General features: G+C 42.1%; 2 protein-coding genes across 7 annotated transcripts in view; both read left to right on the top strand.

Moving 5' to 3' along the window:
- The window catches only part of VAMP3 (vesicle associated membrane protein 3), a 9,662-nt gene extending 4,201 nt beyond the window's left edge, over window positions 1–5,461 (top strand). Inside the window, exons 3-5 of the mRNA XM_023515212.1 lie at window positions 1,541–1,699; window positions 2,493–2,544; window positions 3,659–5,461. Of these exons, the coding sequence (XP_023370980.1) occupies window positions 1,541–1,699; window positions 2,493–2,544; window positions 3,659–3,678 (231 nt within the window). The 3' untranslated portion in view covers window positions 3,679–5,461. The remainder of the gene's footprint in view (window positions 1–1,540; window positions 1,700–2,492; window positions 2,545–3,658) is intronic.
- Window positions 5,462–7,691: 2,230 nt separating this feature from the next.
- PER3 (period circadian regulator 3) overlaps window positions 7,692–20,893 on the top strand; it is a 57,241-nt gene continuing 44,039 nt past the window's right edge. For 3 of the 6 annotated variants that reach the window (XM_023515202.1, XM_023515204.1, XM_023515205.1), the window contains exons 1-8: window positions 7,692–7,751; window positions 8,047–8,394; window positions 8,806–8,951; window positions 9,811–9,926; window positions 11,457–11,658; window positions 15,369–15,420; window positions 18,702–18,847; window positions 20,713–20,791. In XM_023515202.1, coding sequence (XP_023370970.1) covers window positions 8,261–8,394; window positions 8,806–8,951; window positions 9,811–9,926; window positions 11,457–11,658; window positions 15,369–15,420; window positions 18,702–18,847; window positions 20,713–20,791 — 875 coding nt within the window. In that variant the 5' untranslated portion in view covers window positions 7,692–7,751; window positions 8,047–8,260. Of the gene's footprint in view, window positions 7,752–7,771; window positions 8,395–8,805; window positions 8,952–9,810; window positions 9,927–11,456; window positions 11,659–15,368; window positions 15,421–18,701; window positions 18,848–20,712; window positions 20,792–20,893 lie in introns of those variants that run through there. The other 3 variants (XM_012807376.2, XM_012807377.2, XM_023515203.1) reach the window with 2 other exon arrangements.

Below are 20,893 nucleotides of genomic sequence, written 5' to 3' on the forward strand. Positions count from 1 at the left end.
CGTCATTGTTATTTGGCAGGCCTGGGCTGGATTCGAACCCGCCACTTAGGTGTATGTGGCTGGTGCCTTAGCCACTTGAGCCACAGGTGCCAAGCCTGTAAGAGGGTTTTTTAAATGTATTGTGGATGGTAAACCTTTCTTTACCAGGTATGTGATTTGTGGATATTCTTCCATTCTGTAGCAATCTTGCTACAGCAATCTTTTACAATCTTGCTAATATCCTTTGATGCACAAGTCTTTAATTTTTAAGTTCAATTCATCTCTCTTGTCTTTTGTTGGTCTTGTTTTGGGTATCAAAAGAAGAATCTGTGGCCAAAACCAAAGTTAGGAAGATTTACCCTTATGTTTTCTTCTAAGAGTTATAATAGTTTAAGCTCTTACATTTTGATTATTGATCCATTTTGAGTGAATGCTTGTTTATAGGGAGAAGTAGGAGTCTAACTTAATTCCTTTGCATGTAGCTATTCACTTATCCCAACACTATTTTTTGAAGAGACTAATTGGAAATAAGCACCCTTGTTAAAAATGAGTTGGCCATAGATGTTTGGGTTGATTTCTGGACTCCCAATTCTGATCCATTGGTCTATATGTCTGTGTTATGCCAGCTACCCTGTTATTATTGTAGCTTTGTAGTAAGTTTTGAAATTGGAGTGTGTGAGCTCTGTAACTTTGTTTTTCTTTTTCAATATTGTTTTGGCTATTTGGGACCCCTGTAATTCCATATGAATTTATGATTGGCTTTTATATTTTGGGAATGGGAGAAGCCATTGGAAATTTGATAGAGATTGCATTGAATCCATACATTTCTTTGGAGAGGACTGACACTGTAGCAATATTAAGTCTTCTAATGTTTGAAAATGGGATGTCTCCCCACTTAATTAGGTCGTCTTTAATGTCTCACAGCAGTGTTTTGTATGTGCCAAGTCTTTTACCCTCTTGGGTACCTTTATTTTTAGGTATTCTTCTGTGTGCTTTTGTAAATGCAATTTTTTAAAATTTCCTTTTCAGATTGTTCATTGCTGGTGTATAGTAACAAAACTGATGTATGTGTGTTCATCTTGTGCCCTGTCACTTTGCTGAATTTACTAGCTCTGAAAGGTTTTTGGATTATTTGAGATTTACTGTATAGAGAGAGTCATCTACAAGTAGAGAGAGTTTTATTCTTTTGCTGTTTAGATGCCTTTTCTTTTACTTGACTGACTGCTCTGGTCAGAACTTCCATACAGTGTTGCGTAGCAGTCATGAAAGAGAGCATTCTTGTTTTGTTCCTAGTCTTAGGAGGAAAGCGTTCAGTCTTTCATCATATGATGTTAGTTGTGGGTTTTCCCATAAATGTGCTTTATCATATTAAGGAAGTTCCCTTCTACCTAGTTTGCTAAGTGTTTTTATCATGACAAAGTGGGCCTATTTTTTTTTTTTAATGAAAATTTGGCTCAAAGCAATAAAATGTGGACCTGATAAAATGTGCCAGTAGCTTTTATTTGGAATCTTTGTTCTTCCATTCCATCATGTGGAATCTCCTGGGATCACATCCGCTTAGGTGGTGGACATAATGAGGGTTAACGTGGATAAGGTGTTGGAAAGAGACCAGAAGCTCTCCGAGTTAGACGACCGTGCAGATGCGCTGCAGGCAGGTGCCTCTCAGTTTGAAACAAGTGCTGCCAAGTTGAAGAGAAAATACTGGTGGAAGAATTGCAAGGTAATTCTCTTTTAACTGACCTTTAAGTCCCCTTCTCCATTCTTAGAGCTTCAACAGAGGCTACAAATACTGGACTTTCACAAATCTGGGAAGTGGGTTTGAATTCCCACATGTGGAAGTTGGGTTGACTGTGAATCTGAAACGCTGACTGCATCCCGTTTCCCAGGACTCCTCCATGTCCTGTGGCTGATTCAGGAAGCATATACAACAGGAATGTCCAAAATCCATCACAGGCATCAGCCTCTCCCAACCCTCTACCCCACAGTGCCCTAAACATGGTTTAAAGGGAGAGGACTGGAACTGGATGATCAGTTTCCATGTAGTTATGTGAATGGCTCCAAGGTCAAGGGAAAGAAATGCTAGAAAGTCACAGTGTGCTCAGCAAAGAGTAGAACACAGCCTCACAAGGAACATGGCCCAAAGCAGATTTTTGAAGTTAGCAAATAAGGGCTCTGTGATCAGATCCCAAATGTATCCTGCCCTCTGCTTGCTTTAGAAGTGACACTTTCAAACACAGGACAAGCTTAGTAGCCCTTTCTTATGTGGAAAACTTGTATATACAAATAAATGGCTATCTAGATATCACAAATCATTTTAATACCTTTTAAAAAGCAGATAAGTGACCATCAGGCCTAATTAAGTATACATTTAGACTTCAGAAATTATGAATTGTTCCAAATTGTAATGCACTTGAATTTCTGTCTCAGTAACTAGAATAACATTCTATGATACTTTTCAATAAGCACATTATATCTAATTTTGAGAGGTGAAATGGACATATGTTTTGTTACAGATGTGGGCCATAGGGATTACTGTTCTGGTTATCATCATCATCATCATCATCGGTGAGTTACCTGTTCTAAACTCATTGCGAAAGTCCTCTCCATGTGTTCACAGGTGATTGCACATAGAGGAGCTCAGACCAAAGGTTCCCTCAGAAACATCTGTTTATTCCAAGGGTTTTAATTTTCTTTCATAAATGTTTTAAATAATTGAGTTTTGTATAATTATTAGTCTGAAATATTTGATATAAACTTTAATCCTTTTAGGCTAGAGAAAATGTATTCATTTCCACTGACCGATCAGTTCTTTTCTCTGAATATATTTTTATCCTGTATTTCCATTTATGGACTGTAGTAGTGACACACATTGATTACCTGTGATCCGCACTGGTTCACCACCATCCAGCAAGCAATATCGCTGGGCCTCAGTTTCTTCATTTGTAAAATAGAGGTAATAATAGTACCTACCTTGTTGGTTCATTATAAGGACAAATCTGGTAATGTGTGAAAAGTGCTTAGGATGGTACCTGGCATATAATAAAAATAATAGTTATATAAATAAAGTGTGTATGCAAGGTTGGACGATTAAGTTCATGAAGTCATCCTAGGAAAAATGCTACCCACCTCACTGCTGAATATCACTACAGTCAGCACATGGCCAAGGGGAGGACTTCAGAGGTGACCGTAGTAATACTCAGCAATGGGGTAGGTATGTAGCACTTTTTCTAGGGCGAGGTCACAAATATTATTGTCAGACATTGTGTGTATGCACACCCAATAAAGAGACATTTCTCAGGGAACCTTTAGTCTGAGCTCCTGTACACACAAATGCGTGCAACTGTTACTGTTATGAGTTACTATATATAATATTAGAGCAAAGTAACCCAATAGATAGGGACTATTTCTCATGGCTTCCTTTCACTGATAGGTTGATGGGAGTAGCAGATATTTCCTTTTAACAAGAATGTACAGTTCCTTGGATCCTTTCTTCTGGTCTCCTATAGCCCTCTATAAAATAAGAGAAGCCACTAGTAGGAGATCAGCCAAGTCAGATTTCTGTTCACAGTTAGCCTGTAGCATTTGGTGCTCACTCAGGTGTTGCACTGAGAGACTAACTGGCTTTTCTCCCTGTTTTTTTTTTTTCTTTTTTTTTTTTTGCCTCTCCCTTGCTTATTAGTGTGGAGTGTCTCTTCATGAAGAACCAGTGAAACTCAAGCCTGCTGTTCAAGAAACCTCAAGACTTTTGACATAGAACCTGCTTACCTACTGTTATATCTAAACTAGTTATTTTTGTTAGTTAATGTAAAGTTCAGTTTCTAGGAAATGTGCCTTTTGTTTTTTAACATGCACTCCAAGTTAGAAGTACGGCCAGCCCCGTCCACATTTTGCACAGTGCCTTTACAGATTTACATATGGGCTGATGAAGAGGACCTCTTAAGTTGCAGAGTAGTATAATTGAAATGTAATGTCGTCACTGATTAATTGCTGTTGATCCCAGTTAAGGGAATTTTTGCCAAGTTAGTTATCCTTGTCATATGGCATCGTCTTCAGAATTGCATTTTAAACTCCTGGGTAATTAGGTTTCCAACTTGTGCCTTCCAGAAAGAAAACACTACTGCCTAGCACAAATCTGTGACACTAACAGGCTGTGCCTTATTTTAATACTTTTCTGATTCCCCTTAAAAAACTCGCTCCTCTGTGTTTTCCTGAGCACTACTGACTTTTTCCGCTGTATTTAAAACAAGATGCTGGTAAAGAGTTTCTGCTCTAACATTAGATATGAAGATGTTTACTTTCTTGTTATTGTTTTGTATCACTTGCTAAAAATACTATTTTGATCAGAAACAATAACCTTTTCACAAAGTTTTTTAGAGCTGCGGCTATGACCAAAGTTTCTATTTTGCCAAAAAGTTAAATACTGATAAAATATCATCAAGTCTGTTCCCAACAGATAAATACAGAAAAGTGCCAAATGGAATTCAAAGTGCCCTGCAGAATTAAAATTGGAATACTGTGTTTGAATTTTCTACTACATGTTAACGATCTTTCTTGGCTTTGAACTGTAGATGGTGATGTTCCCCCTCTGATGCGTCATTTCTCATGGGGGGTTAGAGAAGGTTTGAGCTAGGCTCTGACTGCCTCATACCTAGGGACAAAGAGTTTACCCTGCAGTTACAAATTATCAGCTGGGGACTCCAGTATGTGTCTAGGAATTATGTAGCCCTCAAGTAAGACCATCTGTGAATTTGATCATTATCTGGCCCAGTCTTCATAGACTATAGCTTTTTGGAGTTTGTTTCCTATTTTTACTCATATTCTACTTCCTAAATCAGTCTTCTAATTTGCTTCCAGTTAGGCATTGGTCAGGGGAGGGTGAGGCTTTTCACAGAGAACAGCTAACCAGAGACATTTCCTTTCTTCAGTGTCATAAACTACCTGCACAGGATGCTGCTTTGAAAAAGCTGTTGTCATCTGGGAGACTTATTGTCTACATGATGACATCAGGGTATGTGGCTTAAAGATGGGAGTTTAGGTATGAAAACAGGAAAGGAGGCACTGAAGGAGAAACAAACTTTACTACTTTGTGGCCCACTGTCACTAGAGAGTTCTAAAATTCTTCACATTCTATTACGACTTAACAAAGCAACAACAGCTTAGGTACACCAGGATGTGGGTTCTGCTTCTCTAGTGTCTGTCCCCTGACGTCACTGAAATGATTTAATATTGAAGACATGGTTTGCAGTGTGCCTCGCTGTGAGGAGAGAGCAGCTATCAGTGTTGAGACATGAGCCCACCTTCAGCACAGGGTCTGTGGCCAAGTCTGACTCTGAAACCTTGGTGCTTTCTCCTTGGCCTCAGTGCTCGGTTCCATGTAACCCACTGGCTCCTGCATTAACCCAGGAATACCTCGCTCATATCCGTGCATTTAGCTGGGAACTGGCCCACTGTAATGACCTGAATAAAGTGTTTATAAACATGATTCTGGTACTAGTGTTTCTTGTAGAGGGACAAGTGTGCCCGGTCCAGGTTCTAAACATGTCATTCTTTGCTGCTTCCCCCGTCTCCCTTATAAACCTCCAAACTACACTTCCTCTTCTCCTTTCTCACTAGGACCCAGCAATTCTCCATAGCCAAGTAAATAGAAGCAAAACGCTCAAAGTGCCCTTCAGTATAGGAAATGAGTAGGAAACTGGCTTTCACACAATTACCAAAATGTTTAGGATTTAGCTTTTGAGTTTCTTAAATCTTCCAACAGTGATGTGCAGAGCTGGCCCTGCTTATGGCAGGCTAGTCAGCTGTTGGCATGGAATAGGTGAGGAACACCTCCAAACACATGGCTCTTGTTTTGATTCTGTGTATCTTTCCTCCCCCCCACCATAAATATATTTTCACTCTCTCACTGTGACCCCTAGGAAACAATATAATTTGGATGGAAGTAGACTTTTGTTAATGTTTACAACAGAAAAATTCAAACTGCTTCTCTAATGACAAAGCCCCACCACGATAAGGCCTTCCCAACTTTCGACTTCATCCCTCACGCCACCCGCCCTACTCTGTTCTATAGTATGCTAGTCCAGCTGTTTCATTTGAGAGGCTCGTGTGCAAGAGACTTTCGCCATCAGGGTATGTTGCTTAAAGACCAGCAATCTAGTATGAATGAAAAAGTTGAGGAAGTGCTGAGGGAGAAACAGACCAGAACTGAGTTTGTTTCTCTCAGCAGCGAACTTCCTTCTCTTTAGGGCCTCTGCAGGTGCAACTTCACCCTTTTGGGTCAGCTTCCCCACCCGCTAGCAGCCTCCTCTCATCACTCAGGGTTTAACTTGGCCGGTCACCTGACTAATGTGGCTCTGGCCTCCAGCACGGACATGCCTCTGCCCCAGTCACACCTCATCACATTAGGCTTTCTGAACTTAACTTTATGGGGTCATTTCTATGTCTTTCTCAATAAAATGCAGACTCTCTGGGTGGCAGGGACTTTTATACACCATTCAATCCCCAGGGATTACAATTGCCCCCTACTCAGATGTGCACTCAATTGACGAATGAATGCAGTTTGACAAAACAGGGATTTGGGGGCAAGACATGTAATCTAGACAATGACTTAGGGTGATAAGGTGGCTTATCCTGTACGTAATATAAACAGTCATCCACTTCACTTTTCCCCACTTCCGTTATTTACAGTTCCTTTCACTGACGCAACAAATACGGAATGTTTTTCATGCACCAGGCAGCACAGAAGGGCGGACCTCGGCTCTGTACCTTTCATTTCCGATGAGATGAGACAGAATCACACTTGGTTGATTCTCCTTTTCTGAAAGGAGTGTCCCTTACATACACTTGCCTTTCTCCATTTGCCAAATGCATCTGTAATTTTAAGACCAGGGCAGTGTTTGAAAGACCATACCACTGTCTGAAAATCGGGTTGGATTTTAATACTGCCAGGTTCCTTCAAGCACACCTGGCTCACCTGAAGAAGTGGTGTGAGGGAGGGCAAGAAGATTAGGAAAGATGAAAACTACAGAAACCCAAGCAGCCGCCCAGAGCACTCCGAAGGCCAGTGCCACCTTCTGCTCTTACCTAGGTGGGAGCCAGAACCACCTGCCCCAGGAAAACAGGCCTAACCTTTATACTTTCCTTTCGCTCCCGTCCCGCCTTCGTCTTGCCCCCGCCCCTCGCCGAGGCCCCGCCTCCCTTTCGCGTTGGCCGCCCCACCTCTCTCTCCACCTCCTGCCTCCCACTCACCTCCCCCGCCCCTCCTCTCACGTGGAGGCCTAGCCGGCCCCGCCTACCCGCGTCCAAGGTCCCGCCCCCCATGATTGGCAGCTCTGGAGCCCTGTCAGCAAGCAAGGCTCTGGCTCCAACGGCTCCTCCCCCGGCGCTGAGCACGGGACACGGCACTGGACTCCTGAGGCCTAGACCAGAGCCTCCTCATAGCCACTCCGCCCCCTGCCCACGCGCCGCTGGCCGCTATTGGCCCCATGCCGTCCTCGGCCCGACCTCCGCGGATTATGTAACGCGCTCCTGCGCCTTCACCCCCGCCCCGTTGCCTTCGCTTATGTAACCCAGGGCGCCCCGGCTCGGGCCCCGCCCCAAAGCCAATGGGGTCCCGTATAGCCGGCCTGGCGACCAATCGCGTGGCCCGGAGGCGGAGCTGGGTCACGCGGCGCCTGGGGGGCGCGGCGCCTGGCACGCGGCTGGCCTCGAGAGTGCGTGCGGCGCTCCAAGGCGGGAGGAGCTGCTGCGCTCGGGGCCAGGGGCGGCGGTGGCCGGTGGGTGCAGGTTGCGGGAGGGCGGGAGGCCTCGAGGGGCCTGCGCGCGGCCCAGGGGCACCCCGAGCCCTGCCCTCCTGTGGGAGGCCACCGGAACGTTGCGCTCCGGAGGTGTCCCCTTGTCCAGGCCCAGTTTTTCGGCGCACGCCGACTTTCCTGACTGACTGGGGGAAAGTTGGGTACAGGCTGGGGACCCTCCCCAGGGCCGCGCGCCTGGGGGCCGCAGCCAGCTGGGTTTCGGGCGTCTGATAGTGCGTTTCACTTGTCTCTCGTACCCTTTGTCTCCTCTCCCCAGGCTGGACCCCGGGAGCGGAGAAGTCTCAGAAGGTTTTTATGGAAGTTCTGGGGAGGGAAGCCCCTTTGACACGAATGTAAACTGGTAACTGCTGCCCGGGGTTCACCGATATTTCTCTGAAGCGATGGCACGGACCGAAATAAGAAGTCTCTGGCTATCGCTCATTGCAAAGTGAGAGAGAAGCAAGCAGAGGACTGAGGGCTGCCCGCACTACATGGACCCCTGCGAAGATCTGGAGATGCCCGGCGGGCAGACTCCTGACCCCGGGCGACTGGAGGCCGGTGGAGAGGCGGAGAGGTGGAGTCCTCAGTTCCAGCTGCAGAGGAAATTCGTGGAAAGCAGCAACAGGTGACGCTCTGGCTTCATTTCCACGACCCAGTGTGTTTGTTGTCTATCACTGGAGTAGAAAAAGGGGAAGGAGGATTTAAGTCTTTTTATTTTTTTGCTTTTAAGGTCAGGGAAAAATGTAGGGGGAAACTCGGGCAACTTAGGATGAAATGATCTGGGACACAGAAGAAAATCCCCAGAATGCCAGAAGGAGATGATAAGTGGTTAAAGTTAACTGAGTTCGGATTCCAAATTGGAAGCTCGAGAGAAACAAAGTGAGAAGTGTTTGGCATTTATCAATGTCTTTGCCGAGGGTTCCCTACTTTTAAGAAAAGGGATAAATAAATCTGAACACTTGGAAAGTTGCCTGGCACGAAGTTGCAAACTATTCCATAAATGCTGGCTCTGATGGTAGCGTTTTTTATCTTCCAGGGAACAGCAAGATCGAAACAGAGTTTCTGAAGAACTTGTAATGGTTGTCCAAGAAATGAAGAAATATTTCCCATCAGAGAGACACAATAAGCCAAGTACTCTAGATGCCCTCAATTATGCCCTTCGCTGCGTGCACAGTGTGCAAGGTAAATGGGCAGGAGAGAAATCGGATCCTGCAAGGGCACTAGTAGTCACATGCAACAGAGGAGTGCTCAATGGGGTTTTAGCCACAGAAATACTGGGAGCTTTTTTTTTTATTGTAAGTATGTACATTAATGCAGGAAATACTAGGAGCGTTTTATAATGTTTTGTGTAAGATGACCAGATCCACATTGGTTCCCTTAGTGTCATAATTTTTCACATTTGAAAAGCCAAAAAACCTTATTTGTATAACAGTTTAGCAACTGCAGCATTTGGCTGATTTTCTGCAAAAGGATATAGTTTAGCATAAGCACGTTTTGAAAGCTGGTTTTCTGAAAAAGCATTGTCCCCTGTGGATGTTACCGGGAAAAACATTTGACAAAATACAATTGCCTTTCCCTCTCCTATACATACTTTTAAAACGTAGTATGATCTATCAGGAATTTACCAAATTAAAAATGAACAGTTTTAAACACTTTCTCCTTGACTTTTCTTGAAAAGATGTCATAAAGTCATATCTTTTTTAGTGCAAACCTCTGTGCTTTATATATGATATATAGTTCCTGAATGCAGAAGTAATGCTTCTGCCAAAAACAGTTGTGTGTGTTTGACATTTTCTGTTTCAGTAACTTGTTTTAGCACCTTAAATATATCTTGGGCCTTGTGATCTAGAACGTGTATTATTAATATAATTCAAAATCTTCAGTTCTCACAACTATCAGTATTTTAGGTAAAAGCAGAATGATCTGGTTTTTAGGTAGATGGACTGAGTCATTGTCCTAAAACATCCAGCTTTATAATGATAAGATGATTTCCTAAAGATGTTGTTGTCACAAAGAATGTTTATTTCCCTGTGTTTCTTAGCAAACAGTGGGTTTTTCCAGACTCTCAGTCAAAATGGAGCATCTCAGGCAGATGTGACCACATACAGTCTTGAGGAGCTGGCCACTATTGCTTCAGAACACACTTCTAAAAACACAGTAAGAGTTCATGAATTTTGCCCTGTCAACCTGGGGGACTTTTTCTAAGGACCTTCTTTCTCTAGATGTAGATTTTTAAAAATGATAACTGACATTTTCAGTAACCACAATTTGAGGTAAACAGTGCAGAAACTGCTAAAGAGATAGTGTGTGGTTTCCCCTGCGCTTGCCAGAGAAAGCATCTAAAAACAGAAGCAGTGCTTCATGTGTAGTTCACGTTTAGTTAGGAGGTGTTTCTGGCTCTGTAGCATTCTTGAGTTCTCTTGAATTAAGAGAAAAAATAATGCTGCAGAGTAATTTCCTGCATCTGATGCTAATCTCCGAATTGTTAATTTCTATTTATATCATTCTTAGTTCCAATACCTACTACTTCAAGTTGTAACAACTGGATTTTGTAGAACAGGTGAGTTGAGATGCTGTCATTTTTTGTAAAATGTTGGAAGAGACCTTTAGTATATCTTTTTAAAATCTCTTCTTGTTGACAGAATAATTAAGCCACATGTTTTGTTGTTATGGTGGAGATTATTTGTTTTTATGTTTAGGATTCAATTGTAACTTAAAGATTTTATAACAGTAGAATGTGAGCTATCCCTAATGTTATAATAGTGCTCATTTAACAGACTTGTGTGTGCATAGTACTGTAGTACATATTGTGGAGATTTTAAATGAAAATTTAAGAGAACATTTTTCCTGTAAGATCTTTAAAATAAAGCTAAGGAGGAAAATCCATCCTTGATGGCAAACACAAACAATGGCTGATAACACTAAATAAGTGACATTTTAAGTCTAATGGAAGAAATTAGAGCAGTAATTCTTATGTAATGAGATTTGTCAGGGGCAGCTTCTTCAAGGAGGTGACTCTGGTTTTGAGAGACAGTCTCATGCTGTTGCCCTGAGCTAGGTTACCACGACATCGGCCTCACTCACAGAAACCTCAAACTCCTGGGTTCAAGCAATCCTCCTGCCTCAGCCTCCTGAGTAGCAGGAACCACAAAGCCCGGCTGATTTTTCTATTTTTAGTAGAGGAGGGTCTCTCTCTTGCTCTTGCTCAGTCTGGTCTCCAACTCATGAGCTGAAGTTATCCTCTCACCTTGGCCTCCCAGAATGCTGAGGTTACAAGTGTCAGCCTCTGTGCCTAGCCAAAAGGTGACTCTTGTGCCTGGTCTTAAAGCATAGACTCTGTGTTGTTGAAGACAGTCCCTCTAGGTGTAAGGAGGAACTTACAGAGTGGGTTCAGAGAAGAAAGCATCAGAAGTTTATGTACCATATGTATGTTTAGTCTGTGTAGAATGAGCTGGTACATGTATATTTTTTGATCTAGAAGTCAAACTTTGAAAAGGAAAAAATGCAAGTTTGATACTAAAGAAGCATGTTTGAGAAAACTATGTAAGGAATTATATTACCTTTGTATGATGTACATGTGTGTTTTAAGCTATTGATCATGGCAGAAACCTAGAAGAAGTTTATCTTTCAGGAAATATTGTCAGTAAGTGTCTCAGTGTTTGCATTTATTTTAAATGTTTTCCATAGGATACCTTTGTGGCAGTGTTTTCATTTCTGTCTGGAAGGTTAGTGCACATTTCTGAACAGGCTGCTTTGACCCTGAATTGTAAGAAAGGTTGCTTGGAGTCTTCTCACTTTGTTGACCTGCTCGCTCCTCAAGACGTGAGAGTGTTCTACACGCACACTGCCCGAGCTCAGCTTCCCTTTTGGAACAACTGGACCCAAAGAGGTAACAGGACCATTATTCAGATCTTTATCCCGCTTCAACAGGATCAGCTTCATTCTTTCAGAAATAGCACAGAAATTATTATTTAGAACATGCAAAGTGTACAGTTTTCCTGCTTTTTTTAAAAAGTCACAATACATTTGTTTTCGTTTAGTCACATCAGTTTCATAGATTATACATTGTAAAATGAGAGCAGTTTAATTGCTATGAAGGTTTGTTTCCTATAGTGAATAAAATTAAATGTTTTCCTTCTACATTGACTTTAAGATTTCTTTGTGTAATAGATTTTACTTTGGAGATAAAATTCTGATGGTTAGCTGCCTTTTCCACTTTTTCTTGCCCTGGAAAGTTCATGAATCTCCCTACTTTGTTTTTCTTTTGGAATACTTGTTTTCCTAAACCAAGGATGTCTATTCTCACTTTTCTTTATGACATTCATTTCTGTGTGATCTTTATTAATTTTTTTTAAACTCACCCTTTATTATTTCATATTCTTTGTGAAGCATCTCTTAAAGAGTTTTGTATATATCTAGCCTTTTTTTTTTTAAATGCCGCGGCATCTTAGCTCACAGCAACCTCAAATTTTTGGGCTCTAGCAAACCTCTTGCCTCAGCCTCCCAAATAGCTGGAACTACAGGCAACTGCCACAATGCCTGGCTAATTTTTTCTTTTTTTAGTAGAGACAGGGTCTCACTCTTGCTCACGCTGGTCTCAAACTCCTGAGCTCAGAAAATCCACCCATCTCAGCCTTCCAGAGTGCTAGGATTACAGGTGTGAGCCACCACCCCTGGCCTTACATATCAGCTTTCTCTTTGATTTTTAGTCATTTTTTTTCTAATTTTACTTTAAAACTTCTGTGACTTTTTTTTTTTTTTAAAAGATGGGGGCTAAACCTGTGTCCCTGCTGGAGTAGCATCACAGCTCACAGCAACCTCCAACTCCTGGGCTTAGACAATTCTCTTGCCTCAACCTCCCAAGTAGCTGGGATTACAGGTGCTTGCCATAACGCCCAGCTATTTTTTGTCTCAGTTTGGCCGGAGCCAGGTTTGAACCCGCCACACTCAGTGTGTGGAGCTGGCACTCTACCCACTGAGCCACAGGCACCGCCCAAAACTTTTATGACTTTTTTATTGTAGAAAAAAAGACTCACATAAAATTTACCATCTTAATCATTTTTAAGTGTATACTTCAGTATGTAAAATGTATTTTTATACTATTGTAAACCATCTCAAGGACCTCTGCATTTTTGTATCTGAAACTATGCATCCAGCTTTTATGACTTTTTAGTCCAGTGGGTGGACTGATGAGGAATGGTCTTGCATGCTCTTTTTTCCAGTTATAGGCCCTTGCCCCATCTTGCTTGATATTCTTACATAAGCTCTAGAAACATGCCTGTCATCCTTGCTTGCTTCTAGGTCCTTCATCTCTTTCTCTCACCTTTCAAAAATATTTCATTTCTCTTCTTCCTTCCTAAATACACATTTTCAACCTTTGATTGTCCATTTTTTCCCTCTGCTTTCATTAATCATCTGTTTATTCCATAAACAGTTACTTGGTAATTACCATGGGCCAAGAGCTACTCTAGATGAGGGGTCCTCAAACTTTTTAAACGGGGCCAGTTCACTGGCCCTCAGACCATTGGAGGGCCGGACTACAAGCTCCAGGATGAGTCAGCTGCTAAGCAGGAGAGGCAGCAGCGGCAAAAACACCCAGTGGGCCAGATAAATGTCCTAGGCGGGCCGCCTCTCGCCTGTGGGCCATAGTTTAAGAACGCCTGCTCTAGATGCTGGGATAGAATTATGAGCAGGACACAGGATATTGTTTGCCAGGTCTTTCACATTTCCCCTCAGATATTTTTCCTTAAACATTATATATTTTCAAGCTTTTTATCTCTGCTGATTGCTGGGAATTTCCCTTTCATGTTAAATATAGTAAACACTAAAATTGCTCATTTGGACCTCAAAATTTACTTATGTCATAAAGATATGGTGTGCATCTAGTTTAATCCTCATATTGTACTTCTGCTTCATAAATCCTCAAGGATTCAAACTTAATTGAGAGCAGTTGGTTCGCTCTACCTCTTTCTGGGCTCTGCCCATGTTACCCCCTTATGTCCCTTCCTTGGAGCTCAAAACATCAAGAAGACATAGGAAGCTGTGTGCTTAGCTTCTTAGGTCCTGCATTAGAACTAGTTTCTGCTTAACTTGCATTATGCAGACCTCTCAGAAGGATCTGAGAGCCTAGGTGTTAAAATGCGTCACGGACTTGTGTCTGGCTGTGTCTTAGATCACGCAGTCTGGCTTGGGTAGGACAGGACTTCCAGTGACGTGTGGCTGGTGTTCCGGTGCCTGCTGCAATCCACACATACAAGTGGTGTGAGCATAGACAGTAGAGGCTGTTTCCTGTCATCTTTTCTTTACATGTACAGGGATCTGGACTTTTTCAATATCTTGGTTCTTTAGGGTTCTCATTGTTTAGCTTATACTTTCAGTGTATTATTTTTAAACATCTCAAAGAGGTGACTCTGTTTTGAGAGGCAGTCTTGAACAGATGCTCAAATGTTACTTAGGAAGTTCTAATTAAAAGAAATACATATAGTCAGCAAACACTTGGCCTCCTCATTTGCCCCTAAGATAGGCAGATTTAAACATTTCTGAATAAACACCTCATAAATCAATAAAATTGGTGCAAAATCAAAAAATATATAAAAATCAATAAAATACAAGCCATTGACATGAGGACTGTAAGAAAATATTAATGACGCTGTAAATGGACATAATGTTTTAGAGATGATTCAAGTCATTAAGTGATCCTATCATTCTTCCTAGGAGCTCAATGCTTTCTCTTTTCTTTTCTTTTCTTTTTTTTTTTTTTTTTTTTTTTTTTTGAGACATAGGATTTTGCTATATTGCCCAGGCTAAAATACAGTGGCATCATCATAACTCACAGGAGCCTCAAACCACTGCGCTTAAACCAATCCTTCTGCCTAAGTCTCCCAAGTAGCTGGGACCACAGGCCCACGCTTGGCTAATTTTTTGTTTTTTGTTTGTAAAGGTGAGGTCTTGCTATGTCACTCAGGCTGGTATAAAATTCCTGGCCTCCCAAAGTGCTAGAGTTATAGGTGTGAGCCACTATGCCTAGCCACCTTCCTGAAATTTGTCCAAGGAAAGAATTTAAAAAGAAAAAAAATCAAATTTGTATATTGTATAGCTAAAAGCTAAAATAGTTTAAATTCCCAATTTTTGAGAAATTTCCAGACAGTAAAATAGACTATTACCATCAAAACAATTGTGCCAAAGGATCATTACATTGACATGTGTGACAGTGAATATGGGCAGTTACAGAATAGGGAAGAGCACGCTAGGTTATTCTGACACTCCATGGAATTTGGGACTCTCGCTGTTTACCTGAGAATAAAAGCCCTGGGAAAATAATTGGAGTGTGACTGGACCTCAAAATTAGGGAAAAGAGTGGTGTTTTAATCTAGAGGACCTCTCTTTTTCAAAAACTAGGATATGTAGGGCAGCACCTGTGGCTCAGTGAGTAGGGCACCGGTCCCATATACTGAGGGTGGTGGGTTCAAACCCAGCCCCAGCCAAAATACAAAAAAAAAAAAAAAAAATAGGATTTGTTGTTTGGTAAGAGTGCAGTATTGTTTTGCTGAGGAAGAGCTGCCGAGAAGGGAGTGATTGACAGTGTCCCCCTGTTTCTAGCAGCGTCCCAGTGTGAACCCGCTCTCGTGAAGTCCTTCTTCTGCAGGATCCGGTGAGTGTCCCCTCTGCTGACTGGTGAGACAGAAGTGGGCATTAGGCTCTGCTTTTATTTATTTATGTTGGTTCCTTTACATATGCAGCTAGGTTCTGTTGCAGATACAAAAATTAAGACTTGGTTCTTATTATAAGGAGTTTATATTTTGATTGAGGAGAAGAAACTCGCTCATGAGAAAACCAAGTAATAATGCAGTAAGAAAAAAGAGCAGAAAAGAAGTTCTTAACTCTTCGCAACTAAGAATCACTAGATGTGACGTATATTCTTAAATGACCATTATTTGGGGCTCTTTTTGTTTTTCAGTCATACTTAAAATTAATTTTTGAAATTTTTAATAGCTTTAAGCCAAGCAAGACATTTATGTTTATTAAAAGTGTTTAAAAGATCTATAGACCATGAACTAGAAGAAGATAGACCTAAATTTCAACAGTAATTGACTTCTGAGAGGATTTCCAAGTGATTTTTTTCTGTTCTGAATTTACCATAATATATTAATGTTACTTTCATAATAAAAAGAAAACGTTTTTAAATTGCATTACGATTGCCAGTATTAGCATTGAAGTTACTAAATGCTCCAGATACTAACAGAAGAGAAAAATTCTTACATTGGGTTATTCTGACACTCCATGGAATTTGGGGACTTGACTTAGTATCTAGATGCTCTAGGAGGGATAAGCTGAGGAGATGTTGACTGGGTCATTCACAGATGAGCTGAACACAAGGCCTGCTGCATGGTAAAGCCTTGTGTGTGTTCTTATGTTAATAAATGTTTCTGTTTCAGTGCTGGAATCAAAATAAAGTTCTTGTCTCATGTTCTTGAAATTCTGTCCAAAGGAGACCAGAAATGAACAAATGTCCAAGTACATATGAGTCAGCTGGCAATAAATTTTGTGGAGACAGTAGAGGAAAGGAGGGGAGTTGTAGGCAGCAGAGGGTTTGCTTTTGTGGGTTTAGGGGGAGCAAGGAGCTCTTCTCCTGGAGCCAGAGATCCGAAGAAGGAGGAGGGGAGCCACACAAGTACCTGAGTTCCAGGCAGAGGGGTGGAGCATGCTGGGCCTGTGGGAGGAGAAACAAGGAAGCTAATGTGGCCAGAGCAGAGGATGGAGGAAGATGGGGAAGCGGGGAGTTTGGGTTCTGAATTGGGTTCTGAATGAAACATTTTGTTCAAGTTAATCTCTTATTTATTTTTAAAACTTTTTACTTTGGGAATTTTCAACTATAACTCAAAAATGTATAGAAAATAGTGTAGGGAACCAATCTGTTCTTATCACTCACCCATAATCACTTTAAGCCATGACCAGTCTGGTGTCATCTGTGTCACCACTGATTCTTCAGCTCCCACCGCCCAGGGTATTTTGAAGCACATCTCAGATCTCATCATTTCCTCTGTCAGTATTTCAGAATATCATCTTAAAAGATAAAGTTCTCATTAATCAAACTGTCCCACTTTTGAGTAGCAGGAGCCCCTTCCCATTGGCTCCTACGCCCTGGTGAGAATGACCTGTAGCCTTTGACAGCCACCTTTGTTCCAGGCATGGAACTCACTTTAGACATTTCTTACTCAGATTTGGAGTCAGACGTTTCTCTAAGGATCCCTGGTTTCTTGTGGTAGGAAATGGCATTAATATTTGGAGGCAGAGTCTCATGGTGGGGATGGTTACTGCTGTAGTGTTGCCTTTGTTTCTAGGAATTTACAGTGGACAGAGGTAGGAAATACTCACTTGTCAGAAAGGAGACATAATTTCCATGATAAAGGTGTTACCTTGGCTGTATGGGGGCAGACGGGGAAGCAGGAAAGCAGTTGGAGGCTGCTGAGTGAGCATGCGGGAGCAACACCCAGGGCTGGTGGCAGTGGTGGGGGGAGAAATGTTTGGATAGTTTGGGATTCGTTTTTTAGAGTTACCAGAATTTATTAATGGATTCAACTTGAGGTGTGAAATAAAAAGAGGAGTCAAAGTGACACCAGGACTTTGGGTGGAGTTATTTGTGGAGGTGGAGGGAACTGTAGGGAAAATATTCTTCCTGGTGAGAGGAGGGGAAAGATGTGGTGCTGAGCTTTAGGCACATAGGTTTAGTTTGAGACACCTACTAGGACTCTAAGTTGAGTCTGTACTGAGCCTGCAGTTCAGGGGAGATGCCCAGGCTGGAGATGGATGCTTAAGTTGTCATACCAGTGGCGTGTAGAGCTCATGGACTGGGTAAGCCTGGAAAATTCATTTGTGGAAATAGAGAAAGCCAGAGGATGTGAGTGTAGGCGCTGGCAGGCAGTGCTGGGAGAAGGCGCGCTTCCAGATGGTTCTGTTGTCACAGTGAGACAGGAGACAGGTCATCAGTTAAGGATGGGGAACCCAGAAATGCATTAATGTACATAGTTACCATTCAATTTAAAAAAAAAAAATGGATGGGGAAGTGGGAAGGAAACAGGAGTTTGAGGAGAGAAGAGAAAGGTTAAGAGGGAAGTGGATGTGCATAGACCAGAGGCCCTCTGGGCAGCACAGCAGAGCCACCTGGTGTTAGTGGCCATGAGTTGAAACACTGAGGGGAGAGTATTGGTAGGCATGGGAGAGTCTGAGTTCAGTCTTGGACCTCGTAACTTCTCAGAAAGAGTGGCACCTTCAAGTAGAAATGTCCTCTAGGTACCTAGAGCGATAAACAGGGTAGGAGTCTTTGTAGTCATCAGTCTGAGCCTCCCCTTCCTAGCCTTCGTGAGGACTGAAGAAGCGTACCTTCTTTGTCAGAGACCAGGGCTTGCTGAGCTGAATTTTAGCCCCTACTTGTTCTTTCCTCGTCAGTCAGTCACTAGGGACAGAGAGCGTCACTGCATGCAAGGGCCCTGCCTCTGCTCTGGTGATTGCTGAAGCTGTGAAAATAAATTAGTTCATTGAAAGTTTCAAAAGGGGTGACTGAAGTTTGCTCTAGGGATATGATCACAGGGGGCCCAGTCTTTTTTTTGTGGCACTTGTAGACATGTGGAGTGACCCCATTAGGCCTGTCCCCCTTTGCACCAGAAGTGGAAAATCACACTGGCAATTTGGGGGCATGGAGGTGAGGAGAAAGTCATGGAATGACTAGTTTTCTTTTTACACTCACAGATCTAAGCCACTTCTTTAGAAAACATCTTATTTATTGAATAATGAATATGATTGCCCTTGACTACTAAAAATTCAAGCTAACATTTTCCTTTTTCTGAAAACAAACAGGCTTAAACAATTTAGATTTGGATATGTCTCCCTTGGAAATTACCAATAATCAGCACTAATCATCTTTAATCTCTTCAGTGGAGGTGAAGACCGGAGAAAGCAAGAGAAGTATTACTACCCATTCCGGATCATTCCCTACATGATCCATGTACGAAGTTCTGCCCAACCAGAATCGGAACCCTGCTGTCTCACACTGGTTGAAAAGATTCACTCTGGTTACGAAGGTAAGGGAGGGATAAGTGAGGACGGTGTTCTTTTAGAAAAGATACAGAGATGTCAGCAATCAGAAGGGTGCGTGGGAGCGCCTGTGTCCCGCGGCCATAGAACACAGAAGGTCACTCGAGTCTCCGGTGTGGCCTCTGAGCTCTGTCAGCCTTCCCGCTGATTTCTACTGACGTCTTTGTTCACTGACCTTGACTTCTGGCCATCATCTCCATCATGGGCAGCATGGTCTCAGTGTAGGGTCTGGCGACAGGCACGCAGTCTTATAGTCCTTTTTCTGTTGGTGACCCCTTGTGTGGCCTTCTATCTTGTGTGAAATAAGCACACTAAAATTGTCACGGAGAAGCCACAGGTACGAATTTATGTTTTTGAAGTGTTTTAAAATTCCCTGAGTAAAAAGTACATATATTTTGTGTCTTCTATGAACAGAGTTGTATTTCTAAACTCATGTATCAGTATCTAGGTAGCTTCCATGTATTACTTGAAATCACAGTCAGTTCTGATGTAATACGCCATGTAGTTCCCTCAAATTACTGTCCTATGCCATCATCACACAAAAACTACTGGGCTTATGAGGAAGATGGGTTCAGGAACATGATACTCAAAAACTTAATCTTGCATTAAAAATAAGACAGGAGGCTTGGCGCCTATCGCTCAACTGGCTAAGGCGCCAGCCACGTACACCTAAGGTGGCGGGTTCTAGTCCCCAGCCCGGGCCCGCCAAACAACAACAATGACGGCTGCAACCAAAAAATAGCCGGGCATTGTGGCAGGCGCCTGTGGTCCCAGCTACTTGGGAGGCGGAGGCAGGAGACTCGCTAGAGCCCAAGAGTTGGAGGTTGCTGTGAGCTGTAATGCCACAGCACTCTACCCAGGGGGACAGCTTGAGGCTCTGTCTCAAAAAAAAAAAATAAGACAGGAATCTAACCAAAATGGTAACACAGTTTTGCAAGTTAAATGATTAGAAAATATACAAATAACCACAATGACCCATAGCATAGGGTGAATTGAGGGAGCAGGCAGATATTCTAAGGTGTGTGTGTGTTTTTCTGTATTCCTAAGTGATTCTGTTCAAGTGGGTGCTGTTTTCTGTTTTCACTTAAGGTTTCTTGCAAATGAAATAGTGTATAAAAATGTGGGATATTAGCATTATGTGCACATTATTCTCTAGTATATTGATCACTACATTTTCAAGGCAAGTGTTGGAATAGAACTGACGATACCAATTTTATTACACAAAGAATGTCTATATGGTACTAAGTAACAGAACCTTTTATTTGTTTAGTCATATACATCCACTAAATATGACTGAACTTTTTAAGTTACTTGAGTTTAAATGAGATTATTTGTGTTGAGAAAACTAGATTTCTTTTTCTTTTGAGACTGAGTCTCACTTTGTTGCCCTAGGTAGAGTGCTGTGGCGTCACAGTTCATAGCAGCCTCCAACTCTCTTAGGCAGTTCTCTTGCCTCAGCCTCCCAGGTAGCTGGGACCACAGGTGCCTGCCATAACGCCTGGCTGTTTTTTGTTGCAGTTTGGCTGGGGCTGGGTTTGAAACTGCCACACTCCATATATGGGGCCGGCACCCTACTTACTGAGCCACAGGCACCACCTGAGAAAACTAGATTTTCCATGTGCACATGCTTTCTTGCTTAAAATTATCTTTATAGGCATTACATTTTGACCTGATTAAAATGTAGTCCATAATGAGGGTTAACTATCTTTAACTGTACATGTGGCTGCTTGAAGGCTGGGCTGCTAAGTGAGATTTCTGCTATTTGCCATTTTCATGTAGAGATTTTGTTCCTTTTTTAGTGTGCTAAGTGGATAGATATTTGCCTTTAAGTGCATCTCTGTTTTTTTCATAGCTCCTAGAATCCCAGTGGATAAAAGAATTTTTACCACAACACACAGCCCAGGGTGTGTTTTTCTTGAAGTGGATGAAAGGTAAATACTTCTTTAAACCTAAAATAAATTTGTTTCCAAAAATAAAATATGAAAAAGTTTACGTTATTTGCATATTTATATATTATATAACTGAAATCTAAC

The sequence above is a fragment of the Otolemur garnettii genome, unplaced genomic scaffold (assembly GCF_000181295.1).
Source record: "Otolemur garnettii isolate 467f Iridium unplaced genomic scaffold, OtoGar3 scaffold00067, whole genome shotgun sequence".
NCBI lineage: Eukaryota > Metazoa > Chordata > Mammalia > Primates > Galagidae > Otolemur > Otolemur garnettii.